Below are 23,618 nucleotides of genomic sequence, written 5' to 3' on the forward strand. Positions count from 1 at the left end.
ATTTTTTTTCTGCCATCCTCGAGACACTTCTCCAGGATGTGCAGCTTCTCGCGCAGGATAAATTTCAAGGACAAAAAATGATTTCCCAGCTTTTTTATTTAACAACCTACGGTTGCTGCGGGTTGCCTCCGTCTCTTAAACACCTTTTTGTTGAAAGGATCATTAGGCTGTATCCACCTCTGACGGACGTGTAATGATAACACCGTGAAGGGAACTTTTTTTTTTTTTTTTTGCATAAGTCTTTCCCCATTGACTACCTAAACAGGCAACATGGAAGGGCATCTTTTTTTTTTTTTTCCTCTCCCCCCCGTCTATTATCAAGAAAAAGCGCAAAATTAGAGACCCCTCTCCGTGTTAAAATAAAGGTAACTCCTCAAAATGGGGAAGAACATTTTTGACTGGGTGGTTAATATGAGAAGTCAACGGCAGGAAAAAAACAATTCGACTTTGTTTCCTTTTAACGGTTAAAATATATATAGGAACGTGCTCACAACGGTGGGAATTTTTTTCGCTCGACATGTCCTTTTGCACGAAGCGCATGAATCCGTCGAATGGGGGGAAAAAGTCCGCCTCTTCACGAAATAGAGTGAGAGGAACGAGATGACATCCCTTCAAAAGTGAAGCCAAAAAAAAAAAAAAAAAAACACGAAAATGCAATAAGGAGTGCACTTTGATGCGGTAATCCCCTTATCCTCTGTCTAGACATGGTCCTCGCTGAACCGTTATGATCCCCGCGTGGATAAGCCGCACATGCTTACGCCGCAAATACTCCTCAAAGGTTTGGCGAAAAAGAGACACCATATTTAGCAGTAGCATTTCATCATTGCTACTTGGCGAAACATGCTGTTAATGCTCACCCGTTGGCATATGCGCAGGGAAATTCACCCGAGTAGACGATAGTGCGTCCAAGGTACATGTGAAATGACGTTTTACAGATAGGTACATCCACTTTTCCGTCTTATTATCTTCGTCAAAACGAGGGGAAGATCACGCTTTTCTTCTTTGTACTTGCCATACAAGTCTCGAAATTGTACCTGTTACCCATCATCTATGAATTAGGCACTACAGCTCAGTTCGTCCCTCCTTCCTGTTTTGATGCCTTAAGATATTTTTAAAAGGCCTAAGAACAGGTTTTCCCTGAAATATTGAATTAACAGGTTATTCACATTACCGGTCGTTATGATAGATGCATGAGGGTAATTAGGATGGGGAGGTGAATATAACCCAGTGGGCGTCGCAGTCGACCTACAAAGGGAGAGAAAACATTGTGATAACAACACTGTCGAAGGAAACAACTCATGCTGAGGAAAGGGTTTCCTGCGGGGTCATTTCTCCGATGTGCTACTCCTGTGATGCGTGGTTTGATCTTTCACGCAGAGAGCATTCATACAGCTTGTTCACCAGACAATTTACCCACTTTGTTCACCCTCTTTATACACCCCCCTTGATGACCCACTTCGCGCAGACCCCACTCAATATGGATGACGTATTCAACATTTTTAAAAAAAAAAATAAAACAAATAAAAGAGCGTCCACTGGTACAGGGAAGGGAGAAAATGAAAATGAAAGGAAGAAAAAACTTTTCAATTATAACCGGAAGAATCCTAGAAGAGCACACAACGAGGAAGACACGTACAATAACTACGAAGCAAATAGAAACGCAAGCAATAAAAAAGACAATAATAATGCAAATAAAAATATCGAAAATATTGTCGTCGTTGATTTCCCTCCCCTGCCATTAAAAAACGTAGAAGCTTGTATTTCCTTCTACTACATCCAGTATTTGAGAAATCAGCTGATATATGGAAACAAAAACATAAAAGTGGATGAAAATGCCAAAATGATGGGTGAGTCCCTACTGGATAGGATTGAAAATTCTATTTACGAGTACGAACATGATAATACCGGGGAAGATAATTACAAAAAGGAGATTAAAGTTATTACATTCAAATCTATATATGACAGATTTTATAAAATTTTAACCACTTTAATTTCCTACTCGGAAGGTATTCCCATGCCAAATAATTTATACCAGTATGTGTTAAATAATGGAGTTTACGTCAGGTCCAAAAAGAATACTGACTTTAATAGTAGAGAGAACATTCACAATGTGTATTCCTATTTGGACAATGTAGATGTCGGGGAAAACGATTTATCCTTTAATGACGAGAAGATTTATATTGATAATATTGACATTAGTAGACCTACCATACTGAACAAGACGCTAATAAACGAGGACATTGATATTGAATACTTGCCGCTCAAACTGAACTCCGCTTATCACTACAATAATATACAGTATGCGAAACTCTTTTTAAATGACGCCGTCAATATGTCTCTGTACGATCGGGCGCTGGGCGAGCTCGTCGTGGTTAAGGCGCTCGTGGACACCCCCCCCTTGCCCACGGCCTTTATGGAGGTTAGCGCGAGAAATTCGTCACTACGTGCGGATGCCGCTTCGCAACGTATGCCTCTTCACAGGGAATTCCTCTTCACAGGGGATGCCTCTTCACAGCGCATACCGCTTCTCAATGCATACCCCTTCTCAATGCATGCCTCCTCATCACCCCGCACAGGGATTCGACATAAAAGAAATGAAAGCCGGCGAAAGGCAATGGATGCCGATTTATCTGGCCATCACCCTTTCGTCCTTCACCTACGTCGACGTCGAGTTCCCCTTCTGGTTCTACATAAAGAATCTCATAAACATAAAGGAAGAGGAATACAAAAATCAGACTGATTTGTTTGATCTTCCCTCTCCCTACTTCTTCGAGATTTGCTTCATGTTCATTGACCAGAAATTATTTTCGAAGGTCACTCCGATAGAAACGGTAGGGCAGAAGAGCTACTTCAAGTACATGTCCAAGGTAGCAGGTAATGTTCCCTCCCTTGCGAGGGGCGGGGTCCTCCTCTGTCTGTATGGCACCCTCAGCACAGTTGCGAACGGTTGCAAGCTAATAGCAGTTAATGACCGATAATAGAAGCTAATGCCAACTTCGTGTCGCCTTCCATGCGTGTCGCTTTTTTCTGTTCTCCTTAAAATCATTTCACCCTGATGCGCCAAAATTTTGTCGCGTCGCTTCCCCCCAGGCTACGTCGAAGACATCAAGCACTGCAGGACGGAGAAAATCATCAGGCACCTAGAGGAGCAAAATGTTCACACCTCCCACATCTACATCCCAAATCTGCAGCACTCCGAGACACACCTAATCAACTTAACCTTATACAGCTTCTGGAAGTATGACAAGGGATTAAACGAAAAGGAGAACTCGATAGATTTTACCTCCTACCTTTTGGAGCCTTTCATAAAAGACCAAGGGGATGAAGGGGACGAAAATGGCGGAAATGACGAAGATGACGCAAACCTCCTGCAGGACCTTTAGATCCTTCCATCCCAATATTTGAAGTGCGTCTGTCTATCGTGGAAGAACATTTTTCCTACTGCCTATGTTGTTATGTTACTATGGCGCTTGATCAGTGGGGGAACATCTTCCGCGGTGAAGATTGTGTATACAGCTTTATGTGCGCAGAGGGAACTATCTTATTTATGTGCCTCTTATGCTCAATCGGTTGAGTCAAAGCAAACTACACCGCTTTGTTTAGAAGAGGATTAGTGTTGCACTCGAAGTGTTGCACGAAGAAACATTTTAAGGTGAACGGCATTTTTAGAGGGTGAAGAGAATGGCAATGGAGAATCAAAAATTGACCTTTTTTTTACCATCGTTGTTATTTTTATTTTACAATTTTTTTTCTGCACTTATGTTAGGCTTTCGATTTTTCCAGCTTTCCATTTTTCAATGTCTCCCTTTTTGATTAATTTTTATTTCTTCGCCGCGCTCCTTATTTTTAATACATAATATATCAGCTGCTATTTCCTCCACCCCGCGTTCGCATTATTAGAATATATTTTTTTTTGTGTGTTTTTTTCTCTTTTTTTGTGATTTTTCCTCTTTTTTTTCACTTGAAAGTACGAAGTGGCACTTCCATATCGTCCATTTTGAAAAGCAAAACGTGACGAACATCAATTGATACGCTTTTATTATTTTCCCCATCGCCCGCCTTGGAACCAGGCTTAGTAAAAGTGGCAGTTCTTTTTTTTCTATTTTTTCGTGCGACAAATTCGTGGCCTCGTCACCTTAACACATAAAATTTCGAAGTCACCCGTGTTATCGTCCTCTATTCAAATAAGGAAGAGGATATAGAGGGAAGGCCAACGCGCTCTTTCTTTTTTTTTTTCCCCTCTTCCCATTTAGGCGCCCCTACCACCACCTATCGCGCTCCTTCCCAAATGAGTGAGTCCAAGATGTGGGACAGAACCTCCTCGCCAAAGCTGTGACGTCATACAAAAAAAGAAGAAAAAGAAAATGAGTAACGAAAGAAAGGTGATGAACCAATGCTTCAATGCGAAACACAATATCTGCTTTAGCTTTAAGGGAAGGAGAGACGACGAAAGGGGGAGGAAAAGCAAAAAGATCGTCCTGCACAATTGCATTCAGACGTTGCTATCGGATCCCATAGTTGTTCTGTACACAGACGACAATTATATTTGCACCGGTAGGTTGAGTACTTGGCGTGGGCGCACACGTGCTGTGTGTTTCGTCTGCCCAGACCATGAACCCGTTCATTGCCACCCCGACCATGCGCCCTCTTTTTGCGTGGCCTCACCCGTAGGCTCCCTGACTGGAAAAGTGTGCCTGTTCAGAATCACGAGGAAGGAAAACAAGGGGGTCAACACAGATGTGTCCCTCCTCGAAGGGAAGCCGAAGACGGGGCACTCTGAAAAGAACGACTCCACGGAGTTGACCACCAAGCCCCCAACTGCCACCACCCAGCGTAATTCCGTGGAGGACTCCTGCAGGGATAATGAAAATGGGATTGAAAATGACAGAAACGACAGCATCGGGGTAGGCAGAGGCGCAATCGATAACACCGCAGTAGGATTTAGCGGCAAAACCAGCAATGGCACCATCGAAGTGCTCGAGAAGTACCACATCCTGTGTATGTTCAGGAATAACAGCATCAAGTCAATTTATCTAGACAAGAATTACGCCTATGTATATTACGAAAGCTGCATAGACGTGTTTTGCATAAGGACCTACCAGTTTGTAAAAAAATTGAACGTCGAAGTGGCAAACAACAAACAAGTGATCTTCTTTGAAAATCTCATTCTCTTTAATAACTCCAAGAGTCTCTTTATATACGACATTAAAAATAATTGCACGAGTTATTTTTATAAGAATTTTTTAAAAAATATTGTCATTTTTGACTTCAATGTGAATTATCTCTTATGCTACAAGAATAATTTCGGGAAATGCCACATCCGCGTTCTACAAATTAATATAAATGCACAGAAATGTGAACACGAATTGATTTTTTGTGTGGATTTTTCTTCAAAATTTATAAGTCATGGGAAATTTTTGGATGATGAAAAAATTATTGTAGCAAAAAATGGGAGGAGGTTAATCATTTTTGATTTTAAAAAAGCTGTGGATATGTACAGAATTAAAAAATTAAAAAAAAAAATTTTGGATATCTACAAATCGGTGGAAAATTTGCTATTCATTTTGGTGGAAAATGAAATATTCATTTTTAATTTATCCACTTTTATATTTTACAAATGTGTGGAGCTGCCCTCTGGACTGTTTTACTTCAAGTGGTCTTACTTCATACGCCACAAGAACAACAAAATTATTTTTTCGTCCGACCGAGGGATTTACTTTATTGATTATCCCGTTGAGGAGGGCGTCTGACTCGTTCGCGCGGCGGGGCCGTGGTAGAAATCCCTTTGCGCTGCGAACGCGATGGTGTAAGATTTTTCTGAGAATGCACCTCCGGTTTATTCCCCCCTGTTTTGTCACACATGTTACACCCCCTTTGTGTGCACATTCTTCTCCCCACTTAAGTCCTTTTTTTTTCCCCTTTTTTTTTTGTCCTTCTGCTGTATGTTATAAATCGCCAATTCGATGGCCCCGGAAACTCCTTTTTGTAAAAAATTACTCCCCCCAAAAGTTGTAATTCTTGTTTGTGTCGATGTACTGGTGGATGTCCGAAAAGGAGCAGACGTAACGCTCGCTCGAATTCAGGAAGAGGAAAATGTCGCTGACGTAGTTCTCTTCAAATATGGCTTCCATTTGGTGTGCATACTTGAGCCTTATGATGAGGTACACCTCGCTACAGGGGGAAGCGGGGACGCAGGTGAGAAGTTACAATGTTGCAAACGTTCGAAGCTGCGGAGTTGCAAAGCTGGGGGGAGCCCTCCACACCTAATCGAGCGCAAATGAAAAGGAAGCACTCACCTGAGGAGGCCCACTATTTTGTACGTCAAGAGGCCCACGATATGGGAAAACAGTCCGGGGAAAAAGTTATTCTCGTTTGGCTTTTCCGTATTGGAGAAAATAAATAACTTCACGTAAAAATATATCCTCGGAAATAGGTCACAGACGTTTTGCTTAAACGACTGGAGGCTTTTTTTTACGTCATCGAGGTTGGAGCAGTTGGGTGCCTCTGTACTCGACTCGTTGTTAACCTTTTCTGCGTACTCCTTTAACAAGTCAAAGTTTATTTCGCGCAAAAAAGAGAAGTCCACTTTCTCGTGTCTGAACTGCAAATCTGATTGGCGACTCCTTTTTGCATTCAAAAAATCATGAGCCGTTTTTTTAATTTCTTCCTCCTTTTCAAGTGCACTTTCTTTGTATTCCATGGAGAGGATTTTAATCAAGGGGGAACAGACTGTAGAAGAAGAGGGGGGAAAGGAAAGAAGAGTATGGACGCAGGTCGCAGGTTGACTTTTTCGCTGAGCTGGAGGTAGTCACGGGGGAGGGGAGGCACCAATAAAGGCACACACTTATGAGAGTAGACGAGAATAAGTACATGCAAGTGCACCGTTACTTCGCACGGCTAGTTAGCACCGCTACTGGCACTCCTACTTGGAACTTACCCTGCGACACAGTCGCTACGGTAAAGTTGTAAATGGCATCGTTGAAGGCGGCCAGGATTCTTTTCTGCACGTCATTCTGTGACGACATGTTGTACACCCTTTTGATGAAGCACAAAATGGAGTTCTCATTTTGGCCCCCCACTTTGTCGTCTTCCTTTTTCCCGCTGCCAGTATGGCTCTCCATTATCCATTCTTTTGGAGATGCCCCAAAGAGGAGCTGCTCGGTCAACCCGCTGTGCAGGTAAAAGTGGAAAAACTCGCGATCCTTCGTAACTTTGTAAAACAAATATAGCAAAAGACTCAAATTTTTGATTAAATAAAGAGCTCCATTAAACATGTCCTGAGGATGATTTTTCATGTGCTCCTTATAAATGGATGTTATGGAGTTGAAGCTATTTTCCAAGCACTCCCTGAACAACTCCAGCAGCGTCTCTTCGTCGATTACAAAATGTATCGTTTTCAAAATTAGGATGGTACCAATAATGTTAAGGTCTATACCGCAGAGGCCGAATTTGGTGTCCTTATTAAATTCCCAGCGGTGGAAGGAAAAAGGCTTGTACACATTCTTCTCACTCAGCACGTTCCTGTTGCATTCGCTCTGCTTCGGGTATTTTTCCCTGGTTAAGCTTTCCAGGCTATCCCGACTGTCCACGCTTTCAGCGATGTTCTCGCTTTCAACGTTATTCCCGCTTTCAACGTTATTCCCGCTTTCAACGTTATTCCCGCTTTCAACGTTATTCCCGCTTTCAACGTTATTCCCGCTTTCAACGATGTTCCCGCCTTCAACGTTATTCCCGCTTTCAACGATGTTCCCTCCTTCAACGTTGTTCACACTGCTTGTGCTCTCCCTGGAGGGGTACTCTACGTTGTGAGTGGCCCCATTCACTGGGTTCCCCTCCTCGCAATTGTCGCAACTGCGCACTGGCTCGGATTTATCCCCCCACGGTACGTTCTTACCGATGGGGTGATTACTCACAGTGGAGGAAAAGACCATATCCACCTGTCCGTTTCGCTCCTCCTTGTTCGGTTCCCCCTGACTGGTTCTCACAGGGGACTGCCCCTTACTATGCTCATCACTTGTGAGGAGATATTCATCATACAAAAAATTGTTCACCATGTTGATAAATTTCTTCCTCAGAGGGTAGAAGCACACATAGGGCAAAGTAGCACTGGTATTTTTGGTGTAGTACGATATGTACATCTCTATCACGCAGAGTAATTTGTCCTTTAAAATTTTACATATCTTTCTTAAGTAATCACAAATGATCCTGTACGAATTATCACTATACGTATCGATGATGTCCACATAAATGATTCGGATAATCTTTCTAATCAGCTGTATGTTGTTAAGTTGCTGGATGCAATCATGTAGGCAATCGAAGATACACAGCCCAATGTTATTCAAAATTATCTTAACGGAATTGTTAAGGCTGTTATTGAATATGTGTGTATACAAGTCCACCTCTAACTTGGAAACGTACATTGCCAACAGGCAGACATTCTTTATATATTTGCAAACATCACTCTTCAGTAGGGACTCAAAATTGCTCAGGACATTACTGCTTAGCACATGGCTGTTTAATATCTTTAGCCTTGTGCTTACGTAGAAATTCTCCAGCTTGTTGTATTCCTCTGTGTACAAATTATTTTCATTCACGAGGGATTTTTCATAAATGAAGTATATTACATCTCGCATGCATCTGCATTTTATTTTGAACTTCTTGTAGTACTCCAGTTCATTTATATACTTGCTAAAATATATCATGCTTAGATTTTTGTAAATTTCATTATCCTCCATTTCGTCGTCTGCGGAAAAGAGGTTTTGCACCTCCGTCAAATTAGCTAGCTCATGCGGATGGGGATGCGTATGCTTCGGTTCGTCTTTCTCATGATTTCTGCCTTCCGGGGGATCCTTCACATCATCATATTTGAAATTATTCATATGGTTGTCTTCCCCAGGTAGTCTTTTTTCGCTCAGGGAATTGTAAGATGTATCAGCCGAGAGATGCTTTCCCCAAATGGGGTTGTCCCTCCTCAGTGTACTGCCCTCCCACCGCTTCCCCCTAATGCTTAACTCCCGTGCCGCGGTCGCCTCTTTGCCATTCTGCTCACACGACGATGTCCCATACAGAGACAAACTCTCACCCCCCCTACCACAGGGTATGTTCAGCTCTGCGTTGTTTAGAACGTCCCTGAACAAATTAATGACGTACTTCAGAATACGCCTTATGATGGACTGGTACTTGGTCAATTTAGCCTTGGCGTGCAAATAGGTACCATTTTTCTTGAAGAATGTTATCGCCTTTTCGGAAAATTCCAGCATGTGATAAATTTCGTTCTTCTCGCTCCCCCGTTTTGTTTTGGCACGCTGGGCCTGGTTTGCGGTGTCGGAAGGGGCCTCTCCCTTCGATGCGTAGTGTGTTGTGGTGAGTCCTGCGCTGCGTCCTGCGTTGAGTCCTTGGCCCGTTGCTACCCCATCTGATATCCCACCCGCTGAGCTCCTTTTCTTCTTTTTCGCCCACCAGATACGACCTCGCAGTTGTCCCTCCACGCTGGGACGCTGTACGACGTACTTGTTACTCCTTCGCGGCTGGTTACTCATCCGTCTTGCGTCCACTCCTGCATTTTCGTCCAACGAGCTTCGCTCTGTTTCGCTCCCACCATTAAGTCCAGCCCTTTGAACTGCATCTTCATCGTCATGTTGCCCCCTCTTCGTAGCATATCCTCCGACAGGGAAGCTTACCTCTTCCTCCTCCCATTCATTAAGTAAGTAGTTATCAATTTCACGGCTCCCTTCATCCTCCGCTTGGTTGGCCTCACCGTCGGTGTCCCCCCCTTCCGTGCCGTATGAGGTTACCCAGTTCTGTCTATCTTCCTCGGGCCAATTGTCCATATTCACCTCTCCTTCTTCATCCCCCGACTCGGTGTCGCTCTCACCATAATCACTCTCCTGGTCCCCGTCAAGCATCTCCCCCGAGTATTCCTCCCCTCCACTTTTCTGCAAAGAATTATTGTACATGTCAATAAAATAAGCATATTCGTTTTTCTCCATGTGGTTAAGTACCTTCTCGAAATGATCTACGTTGGTGTAAAATTTCAAGTGGCGTTCTACTCTTCGCTTGTTCCCCTTGATTACTTTCAATTCTTCATACCTCGAATAATAGTTCAAAAAAATGGAGTAAAATGTATCGTAAATGAATTGTTTGTTCTTCTCTAGCTTATCTAATTCGTCCTTAACCTTTTTATATGCATTGATAATGTCTTCAATTTTTTGCATCATCCCTAACAGATTACAACTTCCTTGGCTGTTTATAATTTTAACTTCGTTTAAACTTTTGTATTCTTCCATTTTTCTCTTCAGCTTGGAAATTACGTAGTAGTTTTCTATTTCGCATAGGAGCTGGTTCCTTTGACTTATGCTCCGTCGGATTCTGCTCCTTTCCTTTTTTGTCTTCTCTGTGTTTCTGTTTCGATGGGGGTGTGCGTACGAGTGGACATTAACTGGGCCACCCGCGTCATCGTTTTCGGCTTTGAGAGGGTAATCCCGCGGGGCGATGGGGGGCGCAGTTTCCGCTTTCCCCGAGTGCCCCGGGTTATCACCGTGCAAGGCGCTTTCTACTTCGTCCCCGCGACTGCTGTAACTGCTGCTACAACTGATAGTGTAACTACCGCCCTCCTCGCTGCCGTCCCCGCTGCTCTCCTCCCCGCCAAATGGATCACTTTTCTCAGCACCAGCTCCTACATGGCTTCGATTTTTTATTTTTCTTTCCCTATCCTTTGCCTTCCCCGTGATCTGCGGAGAAAGAGCCCTCCTGCCCTCTCCTTTCACCTCCGACTTGGTCACTTCCCCATCACCCCATCTTTTCTTCCACTTTGCCTTTTTACTAATGTATAGAACTTTCTTCCTCCCATCCTTCTCTAAGCTAACATCATCATATGCAGCGTTATCTAACTTGTTTATATATTCATATAGCTTAAAGAACAGCTTATCTTTGTGGCTGGTTCCCGCCTCCATTTTAATTTCCCCTTCCAGCGGTGGCACCCTTTCACCAACAGTCACGTGCTGGCGTTTACTTCGTCTTACACATTATTGTTGATCGCCGAGCAAAGAACCGTCCAAGGCGGCAGCCAATGGCGGTTACGTTAGCAAATACAGTCAGACGTTCACCTAAGTGCATATGCATACATACCACTACTACGCGCAAAGTTTGCTTAATTTCAAAGGGCGAAGCGATTTCCAGACCAGGGAGAGTACCCTTTTCTTTTGTTTCCTACCTAAATTGAGGATGCTTCCATTGTATTCGAGATGCCCAACAATTTTTTGTAAGCAGTGGCACTTTTAAACCAAGTGAGAATATTCATCAATTAGAGAGAGAAAAAAAAAAAAAGGGGACTCGATTTCGCGTCAATCCGCGTACAAGCGCTGAATTGTAATACAATTCAATGCAAAATTGCCTGCTAACCATTTGTGTAGAAACAGAGCCATGCCTATTTCGACAAAATGGGGCATACCCAGCAAGAGTTTTGATCATTTAGGAGAAATGCTTACCCCGTTTGGATGATGAAACAAAGTGGATAGCTGCCTTTTATGAATAGTGCTGCTCTGCTTGCGCTTTAAAAAGAGAGGTGTTTTTTTTTTTTTTTTCCTATTGGGGAAATGCTCCTGGTAGGTTGTTTTTTATCTCCCCCCATGCGGTGTGAAGATCCGCATGGTGTGAACAACTTCTCAACCCCTTCCTTGAAACGGAAGAATATGCAACAATGTCCGACTTCCTGGGCACGAAACTGACCGACCACGACGTGAATGAAGTCAGAAGGGAGTTTCGCAAAAAGAGGAAGCACAACCACTACGATGAATACGACTTTTATGTGTACTACAAAAATTTGCTAGCGGAAGAAAGGAAGAAGAGGGAGAACCGCGAAAGAATTAAAAGGAAGAAGGAAAAAGAGCAGGCAGAGGCAGACGACGAATTCAAGCCCACCAATTATATATCCAGTAGATACAAACGTAAGGAAGATGTAACCAAAAAAGGGATTTATGACTACATCGATGAGGACGATAGCATCTATGAGGATATAATCACAAGCGCACACTTTGATGATAAAGCGAATCACCCAGATGACCTCCAGTTTACCTTTTTCAACGACAGTGTGTCCTACGCACTGTTGAGGAACAACAATTATATTGATGGCATTCCCATCGGAATAGACATGAACGTGGCAAATAAGTACATAAAAGAAGATATATCTAAGGGTAACAGCGGCAATAAGATTTCTAAACAGGATTGTGTCACATCGGAGAGCACTAGTAGACATGTTACTTCCCCACTTCGCTCATTGGCCCCCCCTGATGAAAAGCCAAACGCACACGTTGAGAAGAACTGCACTGAGGAGGCCAACAAGGATGATATCTTCCAAGGAGACTCTTCCAAAAGGCGAAAACCGATAGGCCCTAAACTACCAACAATTTTCGAACAAATTAGACACAACATAGGAGAACAAACACACACAACGGAGAGGAACGAAAATGAATACATAAAAATCTTATCTTCTCGAAATCGTCTCATTTCGATAAAAATGAAAGAACAGAAGGAATTTGAAAAATTAATTAAAGAGATTTATAAGCCAAAGAATAATTTCGAAGGGGCCTTTTATAAAAAGAAGGAAAACAGTATAGACCAAGTGAAGAAGCGTGAAATGAATCACCTGAGGAAGGATTTCCTTTTATCGCACCCAAAGAGCATCTACGATGAGTGGTCAATCGAGGCACGTGGACAGATCGAAATAACAACAGCAGAAAGGAAGCAACCGTTTGGGCAAATGGACTATGAAAACTATTCTGATAGCTCCCTAGAAAACGCATACACCAGTTCAGCACGGAGAAATGAAAACAAGGGTTCTGCCATGGTGCTCGACAGAAAGAGCAGACAAAGCGAAGACAGTTGCATAATTCCATACGATCACTTCAGCATCGATATGGACAGCGGTGAGGAAGGCGCCTTCGTTCTGTATAACCCAGGGCAGCATCACGCGGAAGAAATGCTACTCCTGCGCTCCAAATTTTATCGCACCATTCTCGGAAGCAAACGCCTAGAGAAGCCTGACAGTTGCGCCCATGCAGATGAGATAGAAGATCTAAATATCAGATACGCAAAGTTAATTAACCCCAACATGGAAGCGAAGCTGACCAAAAGCGAGTTACTCGAATTGTATGTGCCCAAGAAGAGCTGGGTGCAAACCGGCACTTCTTTAACGCACGATGAGCAGGTGGCGCAAAACGAAATCTACGTTTTGAAAAGTAAAATAAACTTTAACAACGACTTGAAGAAAAAGCATAGGTTTTATTTTTACTGCAGAATGAAGGAGGGTAAAATCAATGCGGACGGAAGCGTGAGCAGACGCGTGGACAACATTCTGAGCGCAGCGGAGAGAGCAGAATTTGAAGAATTAATGGGAAAGCTAAAAGTTTACTACCTCGACTTTTACAACAAAGAAATTGCAAACGAAGATGTCAGCACCTACTTCCAGATGGAGGAATACGAATTTGCGAAATGCCTGTGCGAGAAGCTAGGCATTTGGGACCCTTCCGCGGGCGACCAAAGTGGCACAGAAATGGAACAAGAGTCCATCGTCGACGATTTTTTGAAAATCCCCCAGTTCGTTTTTGATGCCATTTTTTGCGCATAAATGGGGGTTACAGACAGGCTCCTCTTCAATGTGCCCATCTCCCTGTGTAGCACTCCACACGATCAACTCGTTCGCGAACACCTGAGAGGGAAACGGACTGGTAATCCCGGCGAGGGCGAATCGGAATGTTCATTTGTCCTTTTTGCACATGGAGAATTTTTCTCCCTTTTTGAGCCCCAAATACCCATTTTATGTGTCCCCTGCTTTTTTTCTACTTCTCTTCGCACCTTTTTTTTTTTTTGGTAGATTTTTACGTCGCTTGTACGGGGACACACTTTTTTTTTTCCCCCTCGCCATTTTGAAGACTCGTGAACGGTTTTATAATTTCTTTTTTTTCTTTTTTTGTCGATTTACTTCTTTGTTCATTTTTTCCCAACGAAGAGGCATTTTAAGAAGTAGCAAAAATTATGACCGTATTATGTAACACAAACTTGGTATGTTTTCATCAAAAAGGATGTTAAAAAAGAAGGGGGAAAATGTGGCGGGCGCATTAATCGCCAAAAAAAAGAAAAAAAAGAAAAAAAGAAGAAAAGAAAAAAGTAATAACAAAAAAGTAATAAGAAAAAAAAGTGTAAAAGAATGAAGCAAAGTGGAAGAAGGTGAAGCAAACAAACGTGACTTATGAAGTAGCTGAACAAACGGTGAGGGTGTGGTCGAGCGGAATAAAAAAGCTATTAGTTTGGGAAGAACATCGTTCTAAATTTGTGCGCAGCTATTTAAAAATTGCTTTTGTAGTTGGGTGTGAGGGCGCAAGAGGAAGCACACACAAGCGTAGTTACGTGCTTACATATGTAGGTATATATGTACATACGTTTGCATACGTGCCTGTGCTTGTCTCCCCCCTGCGCGGGCCTTTAGCTTACTATGTGCGCACTACAGCCCTACTCCTTCCACATCACCATCAGTTCCAATCGTTATCCTCGGGTAGCTTGAACTGGTCTGCCTCGTCCCCAGCTTCTTTATTATCTTCAGGCATCGCCTCATCAAAGGCTGCAGGTTCACCGCCCATTCCTGCAACACCTCCGTTAGCTGCGAAATTGTACGCGAATCCACAGCAGCCGACTATGGCCAATCCAGCAAGTACTCCACCTGCAATTTTGTAGCCATTATTTGATGACTTCTTTCCATTATTCTCAGGTTGTTCGTAGTCAGATGGGACGCCATTCTTGGGAATGTCCGAATTTTCCCCAGTATTGTTATCATTTCCCCATGTGTTTTGGTGAGGTTTGGGGTACCTATCATGAGCTGGATTTGCTCCACTAGGATGATGCGTTTCGCTCTTTTCGTTCATCTCTCTTTCGTTATCAATCGGGTTTGGAATTTCATTTTTACTTCTTCCATATCCGTTACCGTTGTAATTTCCCTGTTCATTTGTGTTCTTGTATTCGGGCACTCCCTTCTCCGTTTCTAACTCTCCTTGGTCATTTTTCTTATTCTGAACACCTGATGGGGGCTCCTCAGTTGAACCTCCAGGAACTGAGGGGGGTAGCGGAAAGACGTTTGATTCCTCAGATCGAGAGTCATCTCCTGGGGGTAATAGAGAGTCCTCTGCTACCTCAGATCGAGAGTCATCTCCTGGGGGTAATAGAGAGTCTTCTGATACCTCAGGTTGAGAGTCATCGTTTGGGGGTAATGGGGAGTCGTTTGATTGCTCAGGTATAGAGTTAGGTTCTGAGTCTGAGGAATTTTCTTCGAGTGGGTTTTCATCCGCCTTATCATTTTCAGTTGGAATTTCATCCTCTACATCAGGGACATCTAGACCTTGCTTAAAATTGGGATGGTCATCGTCGTCATCCTTGTTATCTGGCTTGGCATCTTCAGGGACAGTTGGGAAAGGAGCTGGTACGGGCATAGGCGCAGGTATCACTGGGCATTCTCCTTCATTACACTCCTGAGTCATATCAGTAGTACATCCTTCATGCAACAATTCTCTTGATCTTCTGCGTGTTCCCTTTCCACAACTAACACTACATGGGGTCCATTCACCCCAGGCACCACAATTAGCAACCTTCTGTACTTCATTACACACCTTTTGAAGAAATGGATTGATAACATCCATGGCTCGGTTCCAGTCTGCATGGGAATAAAATGCACACTTTTCCTCATAGGGCCCACATCCAGCCATTTGTCTATTGAAAGGGTGATTAATGCCTCTTCCAACTCCGATAACACCCAACTTCACATTTCTTTTCCCTAATTCTCTGGACAATTGAAAGGCTCTGTACTGATTGTTTGGTACACCATCAGTCAATACGATAACCAGTTGGGTTGCATCTTGTCTATTAACTCGATCGTTTAAATGGTAGTGCACTGTCTCCAGAGCAGAGGACAGATTGGTTGAACCGTTAGGTCTGTCTGTTTGCTTCAAGTCATAAAGTTTAGCGAGTGCTAGTTTTTTGTCAATAGAAGCGTCACTGCCAAGTCTGATCAATTCAGTTGTATCGTTTGAGAATAAAAACACACCTAAGTTGACAGATTCCCTTGAGATGTTGAGATGTGTAACGATTTCCATTACCATTGGTATGACTGTCGAGATCCAGTTGATCCGCCCAATACTTCCCGACTTGTCAAGTAGGAAGTATAAATCGACTTTCTCACTACATACTTCTTCGGTATAATTCACTTCATCCACAACTTTTACGTAGCCTCTGACGAATATACTGACGTACAGGAGGAAAACCACCAAAAGGTAGCTTTTGTTCTGAAGCAGCTTCATAGTTTTGGACGAGGGTTACTTAAAAAGGGAAGCGCTGGCTTTTTTGTGGGTATTTGTAAAAATTGTATGTCTATACGCACGCATATGCAAGCCTATGCTGGGTACACTGACGCAGCGACGCGGGTAATTATATTTTTTTTGGCCAAGCCGTAATGGCTAGCTTCAACGTTGGAGCGGCGTTTCCACGCAAAGGATTATGTTGAGCAGTGCGGAAGACCTCTAACGGGGGACGTGTTCTTGAAATCCTCTATAGGGCATAAACTGTGGTGGTAAGGAGACACATAAAAGGGGGGAAAACAAGCATGTTACACGGGTTACGTATTGGCGTGTAGGTACTTATGCGTATATTTATTTGTGTATTTTTTTGTTTTTTTTTTGAACTGGCACTCGAAAGTACATAAAGGAGCGCATCACGCACGGATGAGTGTATGTGGTCGCCGAGAAGCAGAAGTGTGCGTTCACACAGAGATGTATACACACATACGTAAACATATGCAAATGGTCAAAGATACATATGTAGAAGTAAAATGCTTACAGGTTTCACAAATGCGTGTTTGAAGATCTTCAGGTTAAGGAAAAAAGGGAAAAAACAAAATTATTTTGGTTCAGTTTGGAGTCTCCACCAATTTGGGCGAGCAGGGGTTGCAAATATCTCACATTTATCAACTGACGTAAGTTAAATTGGATATTCACTTAAATTAACGTTGTGTTGACAAGTTAACATTTCCACATTTATTTTTTGAGAAAACAAAAAAAAGTGTAAATAAAGACAAGCTAAGTAAATATATTTCTTTTTACAAATTATATATACCAAAAAAAAAAAAGTAGCAAAAGGGTTTTTTAAAAAAAAAAAGGGAACAAGTTGATAAACACACAACAGTTACATGTTTAAAAAGAAAAAGCTTATTTAAATTGAGCTTTTAATTTTTTTTTTTTTTTTTGTTGTTGTTGTTCTCACATAATCATGTTAAAATAAGAAAAAAGGGTCAATCATTTGTGATGAAAAATGAGAGATAACAGAAAAAAAAAAAAAAAAAAAAATCAGACATTTGTAAAATGGTAACTAAGCTTCATATAAACCTGCGTTTTGATCAGAATTTGCGACAAATGCGTGGAGAAGTATAAACTTGTGTGTAGAAACAAGGGTACAAATATGTATGTAAGCTTACAAAAGGAATTTGCTCTCCGTACATACAATTATGTTGCTGATAAAATGGGCTCTGCTGACGAGAAACAGACTTAATCAAATGCATGCTTTGTTCAAAAAGAGACAAGTGCGCATCCTGCGTGTACATGTAAAAATAAAAAAAATTCCATGAAGCGTGAAGCGCCAAATGTGAAGGATCAAATCAGCTGGGCGAAACTTCTACGCGAACAGGCTCGCACAAAGGGCCCATCTCTGCAGAGACAAGAAGAAACCTACATGTATACAAACAAAACAAAGCCGACGGCGGAGAAAAAAGTGACAGAAAAAAGGGGAAAACTCTCTCAGCATATGTGCGTCTCAATTCCCTTGGGCTTCACAAAGACAGATGCGCCATTTTGGATGCATCTTTTTTTTGCATGCAACTACATTTCTATAATGCCGCAAAAGGGCGAAAAATTAAAAAATGATAACGTGAAAAAAAAGACTCCCCAATAAAAGCATTTTGGCTAGCTCACCACAGAACAACAAGGAATAAGCAAAAAAAAAAAAGAAAAAAAAAAAAATTTCGAGATTCACTACCTTTTATGAACATTTCCCCCCTCCGGAAATCTAACGCGAAAGGCTTTTTTATGCAACCTTTATCAAAAAACAAAAAAGACAATAACACGGGCCCAATTGCGATTTACCCCTTTGGCACATTATTGGTTCGAATTTTTTCCCATTCTGTCATTGTGCCCTTGAGCCATATGTACCCACCTTTGCGTCTCACTCATTTTTCCCTTTGTTGCAGTTCCGCGTGGACATGCATCGGCTTGGCCAATGCGTTTTTCAAAAAAGTAAAATGCCAAGAATGGGAAAGGTCACCACAAGATTGGTTACACTTTTAAGCAACGGTGTGTAGTATACCTCTGTAAACAGCTTCGTTCATCTGTTAATGGCCTCAAGTGTTCTCTTTTTTTTTTTTTTCCTTTAAATTGGACCCCTCTTGACGTATTAAAAGAAGAGTATATCTTTTAAGCGCTTTTTTTCCCCACCTATTCCTCATTTTTTAGAAGTTTGCGCCAAACGAAAACGTCAATTTAGGGATTCTATAAAACACATTAGTTGGTATTTTTTTTTTCTTTTTCCTTTTTATGTGTGCAAAAATCTGTACCTCTTTAAGTAAAAAATAATTTCCTCATCACACCATCGAAACGAATTAATTTGTTTCTTACTTAAGACAATTCCGTAAGCCCAAGTGCGGAGAAAAAAAAAAGAAGCATTATTCCCCGCATATAACAATAACGAAGTGGTTTTTTTAAAAAGTTAAAGATAAGTGCCATTCTGCATAACAATTTCATGCGAATTGGAAATTCCCCACTTCAGCGAAACAACGTTATTTCCACGTGTCTCATATAAAAGTCCCGTTTGCGACATACAGTGGAATAATTCTTGCGAGCCACACATGTGCAGAACAACTCACCGCATATTCATTTGTGAAATGTAAGGCTAAATATGCACGATAAAGAAAAAAAATAAAAAAAAAATTCTCAAACTGCCAAAAAGATCCTATTTCTTTTATTTTTTTATACGCGCTGACATGCTTTCAATTGCCACGCACTGAGACAAAACCATTTTGGTGAATTTTCACTCGTTGGGGTATTTAAGCTTCTCTTAAGAGAGACAATCACTCGGATTTTTCCACATCGGACGTTTAGGCTGGTCCCCCATTCGGAAAAATGGGGTGGGGGTAAATTCTCATCCTGTATAATTCATTACGTGTGTATACGGCTACATACAACTATATGCAACTATATGTAACAATTTTTTTTTTCTTGGTGGATGCGCTTACCTCCGTAGTGGCAACTCATACCCTAGGGTATATCTTAACACAACAGAGTGGCAGCTCTTGGTTAAGCCTCACCAGGTACCTGTACTTCAGTCAAGGCTTCGAAAAGCGCGGCGGTTTGTTACATTATGCGAAGATTTTCCTTCCAGAGGTAAAAAAAGAAAAAAAAAATACATATACATACATGCATATTATATGCGTACCATCATATTATTTCCCTTCCCCATTGCGCGTAACGAAGTCGGTAAATATGAAATTAACAAAATTAAGCCCATCTGCGCAGCTTGTTTTTTCTCCCTAAACATTTTTTTTTCCGCAAAGTTGCGAATTCATTTCTTTTTGTCATATTTTTCGCATAATTAAGATATATTCATCTTTCACAAAAAATACATTTTTAACATTTTTTTTTTTGTCAAAAATGGGGTGGAAATTTTCTGATTAATCAAAAAGAAGAGTATACAAAAATAAACAAGGGGCATATTACAGATAAGTACTTCAATACACGTACATGCGTTTGCGTTTAATATGTCATCGATCCTGCAAAGTTCCCTTCGTTTCACAGCTTAGATTTCTTTTTTTTTTTTCTTCATTTTTGTTTAAGTAGCCTCCGTCCGCCCTTCCATGACCCTAGGAGATGCTTCCATTCGTGTTCATTCGCCCCACTAAGCAAGTTCCTCTAAAATAGGCGGATTGTCTGAACCGCGGGGACAACGCCCTTTCATTTCCTGCGTTAGCACGCAAATGCACATGTATATATGCATTCTGGGAGAAACGAACTTCCATCAGGAGTCTGCTTGCACGAGTACAGACGATGCGTGGGAAATATGACCTCCCAATTTTGAAAAATTAAAAGGGGAGAAAAGCCCCTTCGAAAGCGAGCAAAAACGGACGTATATATATTCGTTTCCACCCTTCTACCGACCCGTACGCCAGTACATATATATATTTACGTGTGCAATAGAGGAACAAATCGAAGCATCACCTTGCGCCCCAAAAAAGGAAAAACACATCACACGTAGTTATGTAAAAAAGAAGAAAAAAAAAAAGCAAAAAAGATGAATACATTTAGCGCTTTTGCCCCAAACAATGTAAGCAATTCAAATGTGAGGAACCCATTAAATAACCAGGTGGGATCACAACCTGCACTCGTTTCTTCAAATAATATACAAAATGACAGGGCTGCTGGATTGAGCAGCACTTTTAATAACGCACCCAGTGTGGTTAATAATTTTGGTAACAAAACAAACCTATTGACAAGTCAAGGCACATCGGCTCAAAGCGGCTTCATAGGTGTGTTAAACAAGGGCGTGATTCCAGGCGAAAACAAAGCAGACAATTTTGCCATAATGGATCCCCCCAGTAATGGCAATCCAAATCAGAATACCAACGGTGCCAGTAACAGTAACGTGAGCAACAGTAACAGCGGAAAGGCCGATGAATTAAAGAAAGACACTGAAAAGAACAATTCGCAAATTGAGCGCCAAAATGGAAACTTTAGCTTTGAAAATAAATTCAACTTTAACAGCTCCCTAAAGATTAGGAAGTCTCTGACGGAGCAGCTTTGTGGTAAATAATCAGAGAGAAGAAACGTCCGTGTTCACCAAATGTTGCATACGTCTCGGTGGGGTTTTCCAACAGAAGGACCCCGCCTCCTGCTTCAACATGTGATTATCTTCCGTGATAGGCTGGACACACGGAGGCATATTTTGCCCACTCTGTGTATGCGTCTGCACCCGGTGTGTATATTCCCGTTTAACATGCACCTACCCATCCCCACCTTCCACACACATACACTTAGAGGAAATCTCGATGAAGCTTGGCACAATATTCATGTGCAAGTCGTACCTGGAAACGTACGTGTTTGAGAGAAACCCGTACATGATGAACTTCATTTACCTGAAGGATGGGATGAGCGAATCGAAGAACAGAGTGATTAACTCGCTGCTGCTAAGCTCCTTCTGCAATTTGATATGGAACACCCATATATACAAACATGAGTATTTAATTTCGAAGGAAATATTAACTAAGTACGCCAAGGCCGTGGAAAAAAATCCCGATAAAAATAACTTCTGCATTGTACCAATTTACAACTTGGAGAAAGTGAAAATGGCCTTAAGTCATCAGGAGAAAAATATAAAGATACTTAAAAAAAGAAAATTACATATTAAGAAGAATAATGAAAATCTTTTGTTCATTTTGTATATCATAAAAAATAATTTTCTCGAAATAAAAACCAAAGCACAACGTATTATTCAGAGACTACTATTCCGACTAGACATATTGGACAAACTTTTTATGTTAAAAAATAACGCCGTTTTTTTTTCCAATAAGTATGAATTTAATAAATTCAAGTTGATGGAAATTTTGGATTTCTTTAACTCCTTCAATATAGACAGTCAGCTGCAAAAAATTAACAAAAATATAAAAAATCTTGTGCAGGAGAAAAAGAACCTTCAGAAGTTCCTGCACGCGGATAACGAATTTACCAACTCGTTGAGGAACACCCTTGTGAAGAATGAGCAGGTGAGGTTCTTCACTCGGCAGGAGAAGTGGAGCGGCACTGCCTGCGGCACAGTTGAGAAAAAGGACAACGCTAATAAAGACTGCGTCGCAATTATGCCCTGTGGGAATGTTCACAAGTGACCATGCATTCACGTTATTTCGCCCGTTTATTCCCCACTCCACAGGACATAACCGATCTGAAAGGAACGACCTCGGAGATTTGCATCAACCTGGAGGAGAACAAAGAGTACATGTACCATCTAAACGCATTTGAGAGGGAAGAAAATTATGAAATGTTATAATAACATTTTTTTCTAAGAAAAGGAATTCCCCCTTGACTTGTTAAATCTGTTTTTTTTTTTTTTGCTGTCATTTTTTTGTGTATTTTTCTTTTTTCTTTCTCCCACTTAGCCCTCACACACAGTTGTTTGATAACTATTCATATAGCGTACATTTTTACAACGTTGCAAAAATGTTTATAAAATACTGTATGTGTGTACATGGCGTTTTCCTTTTTTGTAAAATTTGTTTTATTCCTCCCCACCCCCTTTAACATAAAAACGTGATTTGTTTAACCTCCGAAATGGGTAAAATTATTCGCCTTAATGTGGAAGCTGCTTCAGCAGTAGGGTGACAGGGACAAAAATCCTGCCATATGTATTTTTTTTTTTATTGCAGCCCCAGCCCGGAGGCGCATACCACCTGTTTTTTTTTTTTTTTTTTTTTGTTAACATTTTGAAGAAACAAAAAATAGAATACGAAATTGCGCAGGAGCAGATGTTTCACTGGAAAAAAAAAATGCCAAAATGATGGTAACGTAATGGTGAACAGTTTGGCCACCTGTGGGGGACAAACAAATGAGCTAATGGAAGATACTCGTTCCTTCGCCAATTAAATCCACATTTTAGAAAAGGAGCAGCTATAACTCCGAATGTTGCTTCTTTTTTTTAGCTCCCCGAATGGTGCACTTTTGGTTTCCTTCCCCTTTTTATGCCGCGAATAGGAGTCTAAGTTTACCCACTCGAAGTGGAAGGGCTCGACCGCAATATTAGTTGCGAACCCCAATTGTGGGGTCCTCTAATTGTGGAAACCCCAAGAAGCTAATACACTTCTCCCCCGTGGCAACTCCAAATGAGTACCACGTGTGTACGCGATTATTTCCTCAGACACAACTCACCTCGCAAAAACGCGCGAAGATGTTTCCTGCTCATTCCCTATCTCGGACAGTTACACGTAATGCGTAATAAGAAAATCAGGGGGGAATGTACACTTTACTCATTTTCCCTTATCCACGGAACACAGGAACATGAATGGGCCAAGTCACACACTAGTTGGTCACTATGCATAGCTAGTTTATTCATATCCCTCCGCATGTGTTGCCGTTCTGCTTGTCAGGATTTGCCAAAAAGAAATTCTTCACCTCGATAAGGGAGCAAAATCTGGGGAACACAGCTCAATGCAACGCAAATGGAGCCATAACCGATGTCTATGATAATTACGAGGCGCTAAAAACTGTGAAGGAGAAAAACAGCCTTAAGAGTGCACTAAAAAGATTTAGGGATATAGTTCAAAGAGAAACGAAGAGAAAAGGTTATCATTTTTACGCTGGATGGCCCCCGAGAAACCGGATAAGAGTTACCCAAGATGAGAAGGTAAGGTGATGTAAACGTGCAACGGAAAAAAAAAACTGCCGAGAGAAAGGGGCGTAAAATTGGAAAGGAATACGAGCAGTAGAGTGAACGCGCTTGACAGACATACGCACGTTGCCCTACACTGATACGAACGCTTCATCAGCCCATGT

At 41.6% G+C, this 23,618-nt stretch overlaps 7 protein-coding genes across 7 annotated transcripts in view; 5 read left to right on the forward strand and 2 right to left on the reverse strand.

Annotated features, from left to right (window-relative positions):
* Positions 1-1,477: 1,477 nt before the first annotated feature.
* On the forward strand, positions 1,478-3,383 carry C922_01845 (hypothetical protein; the record flags this gene model as incomplete). The annotated part of the gene is made up of 3 exons (XM_008817448.1): positions 1,478-2,419; positions 2,577-2,874; positions 3,091-3,383. The coding sequence occupies 3 exons, from the start codon at positions 1,478-1,480 to the stop codon at positions 3,381-3,383; spliced, it is 1,533 nt and encodes a 510-aa protein (XP_008815670.1).
* Positions 3,384-4,364: 981 nt separating this feature from the next.
* On the forward strand, positions 4,365-5,750 carry C922_01846 (hypothetical protein; the record flags this gene model as incomplete). The annotated part of the gene is made up of 2 exons (XM_008817449.1): positions 4,365-4,554; positions 4,672-5,750. 2 exons carry the CDS (start codon positions 4,365-4,367, stop codon positions 5,748-5,750), a joined length of 1,269 nt encoding a protein of 422 aa, XP_008815671.1.
* Positions 5,751-5,993: 243 nt separating this feature from the next.
* Positions 5,994-10,952, reverse strand: C922_01847 (hypothetical protein; the record flags this gene model as incomplete). The annotated part of the gene is made up of 3 exons (XM_008817450.1): positions 5,994-6,171; positions 6,297-6,729; positions 6,938-10,952. The coding sequence occupies 3 exons, from the start codon at positions 10,950-10,952 to the stop codon at positions 5,994-5,996; spliced, it is 4,626 nt and encodes a 1,541-aa protein (XP_008815672.1).
* A 746-nt stretch (positions 10,953-11,698) lies between these two features.
* Positions 11,699-13,624, forward strand: C922_01848 (hypothetical protein; the record flags this gene model as incomplete). Its single annotated transcript, XM_008817451.1, has 1 exon — positions 11,699-13,624. The coding sequence occupies one exon, from the start codon at positions 11,699-11,701 to the stop codon at positions 13,622-13,624; it is 1,926 nt and encodes a 641-aa protein (XP_008815673.1).
* A 901-nt stretch (positions 13,625-14,525) lies between these two features.
* Positions 14,526-16,340, reverse strand: C922_01849 (hypothetical protein; the record flags this gene model as incomplete). The annotated part of the gene is made up of 1 exon (XM_008817452.1): positions 14,526-16,340. One exon carries the CDS (start codon positions 16,338-16,340, stop codon positions 14,526-14,528), a length of 1,815 nt encoding a protein of 604 aa, XP_008815674.1.
* Positions 16,341-20,370: 4,030 nt separating this feature from the next.
* Positions 20,371-22,119, forward strand: C922_01850 (hypothetical protein; the record flags this gene model as incomplete). Its single annotated transcript, XM_008817453.1, has 3 exons — positions 20,371-20,881; positions 21,114-21,838; positions 22,003-22,119. 3 exons carry the CDS (start codon positions 20,371-20,373, stop codon positions 22,117-22,119), a joined length of 1,353 nt encoding a protein of 450 aa, XP_008815675.1.
* Positions 22,120-23,123: 1,004 nt separating this feature from the next.
* The window catches only part of C922_01851 (hypothetical protein), a gene marked incomplete at both ends in the record, with an annotated part of 1,102 nt that continues 607 nt past the window's right edge, over positions 23,124-23,618 (forward strand). The window contains 2 exons of the mRNA XM_008817454.1: positions 23,124-23,151; positions 23,213-23,469. Coding sequence (XP_008815676.1) covers positions 23,124-23,151; positions 23,213-23,469 — 285 coding nt within the window. The remainder of the gene's footprint in view (positions 23,152-23,212; positions 23,470-23,618) is intronic.

Source organism: Plasmodium inui (genome assembly GCF_000524495.1).
Source record: "Plasmodium inui San Antonio 1 unplaced genomic scaffold supercont1.6, whole genome shotgun sequence".
NCBI classification, from domain to species: Eukaryota; Apicomplexa; class Aconoidasida; order Haemosporida; family Plasmodiidae; genus Plasmodium; species Plasmodium inui.